Genomic DNA, 6,027 nt, shown 5'->3' with positions numbered 1-6,027 from the left:
AAGACTGTTGAGAAGATCACCAGGACTCCACTACTCTCTCTGCAGAGCATTTGCCACCGCAGGGTGTGTAGGAAAGCTGCCTCCATCCTCAAGGAGCCCACCGACCCCCAGCACAGACTGTTTATACCCCTGCCCTCCAGTCGGAGGCTGAGAAATATGAGATGCAGGACCTCTAGACTGAAAAACTCTTTCTTTCCCTCTGCCATCAGACTCCTAAACACCTGACTCAGGCTCTACCTCATGTAATTCCATTTGTACTGTTTACATACTCATTTTGCACATGCATAATTGCACACTCACTGCTGACTATTTACACCCCACAGCTCGCACGTAGCATATATTCTCTCTGCATAATATTGTGTTCTTGTTGCATTTTTATTTGCTCCTTCACTTGCTGCTTTAAAGTGCCTTAGATTTGTGATTTTACTGCCTATTTAGATTTGTGTTATTGCTCATCTACTTTACATTTCACTTGTATTATGTGGCATCCATGTGGATGGCAAAGTAAGAATTTCATTGTACAAGGAAATGCCTTTACTAACTGTGCATATGACAAATAAACACTTTGACCTTTGACCTTGACCTTGCCTGCACATGCTCCTGTAATCTCGATTACACATCGACTTTGACTCACCCTGTCTTTGTCATCCACCACATCACACAGCATGTCCTCCAGGTCCAAAATGCCTCCATCCCCATGTTCCAACCTGTGGACCTGGACCCAGTAGTTAGAGTCCTGGAAGGAAAGGGGACAAAAAGTATTAGTTCAGTAGTAAGCTCAGCTTTATTTGCAACACAGACTCAGGATTTGTAGCCTTAAAGCCATACAACACACACTGTAAGCAATGCTAGGGCAAAGGAATTATCATCTTAGGTCTCATATAATGATCATCTAATGATTCAGTCAGCTGGCACGCAGAAGCTATGACGTGGTTATGGATTGACGTTATAATATGAAATATTTTAATCTCATGTTGACTGGTCTGCAAAATGAGCATGTCTCAAAGCTTCTTCATGTGGGGGTAGAAGAAGGAATAGATGTGAAACAGGCAGGTGGCATTTTTGCATCTCTTATCACTAGATATTTAGTTTTTAAATGTGCCTTTTTGTATCAGGATATGAATATCATCCATGGATATGTAATATATTCAGGTGGAGCATGTAGTGCAGTGCTTTGGCCACAGACGTGATACACTTCTTTTACAGTATTTAATGCTGCATCAGACAGTGTACAGTTCACAATTTGTGCCTCACTGACTTAGATGCAGTTTATATAAATAGTCTGAGATGTGTAATTACATGTCCATATGTCATATACAGAATATTACTTTCATAGTATTGCACCAGTATATTCATAGGACAGATGTGCAGTTTGTTTATTTATTCATTCATTCATTCACCCCTTATAAGACAAGGTTCAGAAGCTACAGAAGCACTGCTATAACAGAATATTTTTCACCAATAAGAAGTCTCATTCCGTCTATTTCTCCTGCTCTTTCCTCCCTACCCTCCTAAGACTTGAAGGCTCATAGCCTACAAGTACTGAGACAGAATGGCCCAGTCAGACATGAGTGTAAAGAGAAACCACACACCATGTTGGGAAAGAATCTCTTCACTCTTTTGTCTGTAATTACTTCTCACTATATTTCCTTCACTGTCTTTTTCCTTTACATTTTCTCCTCCAAACTGAGCTGTCTTCAGGTCTGTGTAAGTGCCTATGCACTGCACTACTGTACTGAACTTTTTGAGGTTCACCTGGTCCAGATCATATGGGAAATGACTGTGGGGGTATTCTTCCTTCCTTCTGGGATTGTTAGGAGGAAAAGACACAAGTTTATAAGTGACCTTTCCAAAAGACAAGACAAGAAAACAGAAACGGAAACAGAGACTTGTAGTGTCAGTAGTAGTTGTATTAATTAGGGCACCTCCTGAATTTACAGAACAATGAAAGCAGTCCAACCTGAGAGAACATGTAAATTATTTTCCAGAAGCTACACTCAAACCACTACACATGCAAAAAAAAAAAAACATTTACAACAGACATTTACATTAAAAAGAGGTCATTACAAATCACAAACTGACCCTCAGTATTAAATAAATTTTACATTTTCAAATGTTGACACACAAAAAAATCTTCACCAGACTTGTTCCTTACATGGATTATGAGAAACAAACATGATTCTGAAAGAAGCTCAGCCACAAAATCTAAACCCAGAAACACACTTGGCATAGAATGAAAGTCTCTGATTTGACAAAGACTGTTTAGATTTGAATTTACTCTGTAAAAACCCCATGTAAATGGTCTCTTTGCCTCTTGCAAGCCAAAAGTAATGCTTAAGAATTCTGTTTAAGAGACCTCATTATGGGAATATTACCAGAGAATCCATCACTGACTGGGATTCTGATGGATCATTTCTGAGTACGTCCTTGTAAATACTAAGGTCTTAACTGATACACACACAGCTGAATGGTCTTTTCCCCCTGCTAGGCACATGGAGTTATTACTAAGACCTCCTAGGAAGTTACAGTTAGCAATTCCACTCACAAAAAACTTTACAGTCATACATAACGGGACTTAAATCAATAACTTTAGTGCATGTTTGCTAACATTGAAATCCAATGAGTTTGGTAGCATTGTAGGAGCCTAAAGTGTGTCATCACATTTAACACCTTTGAACACATATAGGCTTAATCAAATATTGAAAGTGTAGTTTGAAAACCAGTACAAATGGACTGAAGAGAAGCAGAGTATCAGATCCTTGAAACAGATACATTTGTAGCACTGAATTATGAACAGTTACAGCACATGTGGAGAACAGCAGTAGAGCTCATAAAGCATTAGCAGACTCAGCAGCTAAGCAGCATATTTGCTGATCAACGTTATGCAAGATTGGCTCTTGCACAGTTTTATAGGTTTCTGACATTTCTTAACTATGTAACTGATTTAAGGCATTAATGAGCAATGCATATTGGGAGAGGGTCTTTCAGGAAACAGAAGAAGACAAAGCTTACTTTGCCCTCGTGCATATTTATTGAAATGTATAATAAAGATTTCACACTTCTCCAAAAACAAGGCTGAAATTATGTTAAAGAGAACTTCTCTGAACTGCCTTAAGCAAAAAGTGAACAGGCAATTTTCCAAAACCAATTTGCATCTTCCATCATCAAAGTCCTTCCAGAATAATAATAATAATAATAATAATAAAGCTTTATTTATATAGCACTTTACAACTCCGGGGAGCACAAAGTGCTGCACAATAGAACATGTGCATCAACCAAAAAAAAGAAAGAGCTACTTTTGGGGAGGCGACAGTGGTGTGGTGGGTAGAGCAGCCGTCTCCAACCAGAAGGTTGAAGGTTCAAATCTCGATGCTTGCAGTGCATATGTCGAAGTTTCCTTGGGCAAGACACTGAACCCCCCCACTGCCTGTGATGGCAGCGCGTATGCACGCAGTAGCCCGTGGCCCTCAGCTCCAAACATAATTTCATTGTATGTGTTACAATAAAGCTTCTTCTTTTTTAACATTGCTGCAGATTTTCAGAAACTTCTTCAGTGGAAACCTCTTGTGCGTTAGAGGAATAAAACCCATATCACATCCATGTAACATGTCTATACTGTTGCCTAAGTGCAGCCAAGTCTCATAAATAGCCTACAGTGTAGTTTGAAAAGACCTAAGACTATCCTTGTCCATAATGACAGAAGGGTTAAAGCAGTTCCTAACAAAGCAGCACTGAGACTGACTTTAGGTGTAAGTCCTCTCCACTGTCCTCCCATCTAGTTCACAGTTCACCTACATTTTGCCCTGACTATAAACACATTTCCCCACAGGTATCCCTGCTCCATCTCAGGTTACACAAAGCACTTCATTCATTGTTCCGGGCAGTGTTGCTTCTAATTAGCAAGTCCACCTCTTTCACATGAACAAGCTCACAGACTAATAGGAAAACCCAGCTGGGCCAGTTGGTAACAGGCTTTGCAGCACTGTACCAGTTACTGTGTCTGGGAAGACCAATGTTAGGCTCAGTGAAGCCAGATAACACCAAGTTAACCAGAATTAGTTGGATAATGGTACAGGCTCCTGGTTCACAGGGGGTGCAGTATGTCAGTGAGAGATGTGGTTGCATGTGTCAAAATGTAGCAAATGCAACAGAAGATTGAACTTAAAAAAACATGCTCTGCTGGAATAACAGAATTATCCCTGCTGTGTTGACACTGAACAGATCTGGAGGTAAAAAGAGGTTTATTGTATTCAGCACAGCAGATATGAGTGTGTATGCAGGGGGTATTGTCTGCTGTTTTTTTTAGCTCCTGCCCATATGACCTGTGTAGTCACTTTTCTCATTCATGCATACAGTGACTGAGCAACATAGTGCCACCCCTACTGCTCAGATATCTGCTTATATGATCCACTGTAAAAGGCAGAGTGGCAGTTGTTCTCTGTGTAACACACACAGGCACACACAAACACTCACACACACACACACTTGTGACACAAGCCTAGACAATAGCTCTCTTCACCCCATTATCTATGTCTTTGTAGCAGAGTGGACTGCCTGTTCCTGTCAAAGACCACACAAAGACTGGTGCCCTGGAGGAAGCTGGGGAGGGCATCCATCCCACTTTGGATGGTGTGGCTCTCATAGAGTTTATGTTACAACCTAAATTATGACAACCCAGAGTTGAGACCAGGACGCAGGACTGCAGTCTTATACACCTCTCTGCAGTCTCTTTGCAGCTGCTACCCACCCAAGACTTCCAGTACCCCATAGAGACTGTGTCTGCCCCTCAATCACCTAAATTATATAAATCAAAAATCAACTCAAGAGGAGTTATTCATAAGAACCTAATTAAACCTCTCCATGCATCTAGATGCCACCACTACATGTCACTAACTTTGTGTCTCCTCTCTCCCTGTACATTTCTGCAGGTAGCCCTGGCTCTGGAGCTCTATGTTTCTGATGAGCAGTCGCTGGCCACATCAACTTACCCAGTGTTTGAGTGCTGTTGTGTTTGTTGTGTCTTATTGCTTTTCTTTTCTTTTCTCTCTCCACTATCCACGCACCCCAATTGACTGTGGCAGAAGGCCGCCCATCAAGAGCTGGAGGTTTCTTCTGTTAAAAGGAGTTTTTCCTCCCCACTGCCACGGGGATTATTATTAATAATAATAATAAGAAGAAGAAGAAGAATTGTAATGTCTATACCTTACTATGTAAAATGTCCTGAGATGACTTTTGTTGGGCTTTGGTGCTATACAAATAAAACTGGGGCTGGGAAATAATGTGTATGAGTAAGAGAGCGCATGTACCTGTGTGTGTTTTATGAAGGCTACATTATCTCCTACAAGGGCTGCTGTTCTCACAGGTGCAGATGTACTTCTCAAATGTCTGGTGCACTATCAAGTCCTTGTGGCACAACAGACGCATGTCTGACTCCAGATCAGAAGGTTGCATGTTCAGATCACAGAGGCCATGCATTCATCAGTTCAGGTTAATCAGATAAATTGGCTGACAAAGGGAAATACTTATGTGACATGCAAAGTAGTGAAGGAAAAAGAGAGACGCTGGTAACACAATATGAGTTTCAGCAATGATAACACAGAGACAACTATGTTTCTCATTGGTTAGTATGTAGGAATGTCAAGCATTTGGAGATGGCCCCATAAAGACAGAACAAGCTGGATGATGTAGTTTCACAAACCATAAGCGGTAACAGCTCACAGGACAGATGAAATCTGACCGTGTCTGTTATCTTCTAAAAACAGCATCAACAAGCCCTGTTCTCTGTAAAATGAGAAAGTGGAGAAATGTGATAGGTTTGCAAGCATCTGACAAAAGACAAGCCACAGAGATGACCAATACTATGTTGATTATTTTATCGTTGATTTTAAGGCACTGTTGAAGTGCAATTTAATCAATTTAGCATGTTATAAAAATATAAAATGAAATTTCTGCAAAGTTCACTGGCTTTCTATATATTAATGCCTTCACACATGCATGTTTTACTTAATTAATTCAAACATATATATA

The 6,027-nt window shown here is 40.4% G+C and overlaps 1 protein-coding gene across 1 annotated transcript in view; it reads right to left on the bottom strand.

The window, feature by feature from the left end:
- The window catches only part of LOC109965141 (partitioning defective 3 homolog), a 428,297-nt gene that overhangs the window by 396,186 nt on the left and 26,084 nt on the right, over nucleotides 1-6,027 (bottom strand). The window contains exon 2 of the mRNA XM_020608934.1: nucleotides 635-736. Coding sequence (XP_020464590.1) covers nucleotides 635-736 — 102 coding nt within the window. The remainder of the gene's footprint in view (nucleotides 1-634; nucleotides 737-6,027) is intronic.

This window comes from Monopterus albus, unplaced genomic scaffold (assembly GCF_001952655.1).
Source record: "Monopterus albus unplaced genomic scaffold, M_albus_1.0 scaffold96.1, whole genome shotgun sequence".
Lineage (NCBI taxonomy): Eukaryota > Metazoa > Chordata > Actinopteri > Synbranchiformes > Synbranchidae > Monopterus > Monopterus albus.
Note: the sequence above shows the minus strand (reverse complement) of the source record. Positions and strands in the feature narration are given on the sequence as shown.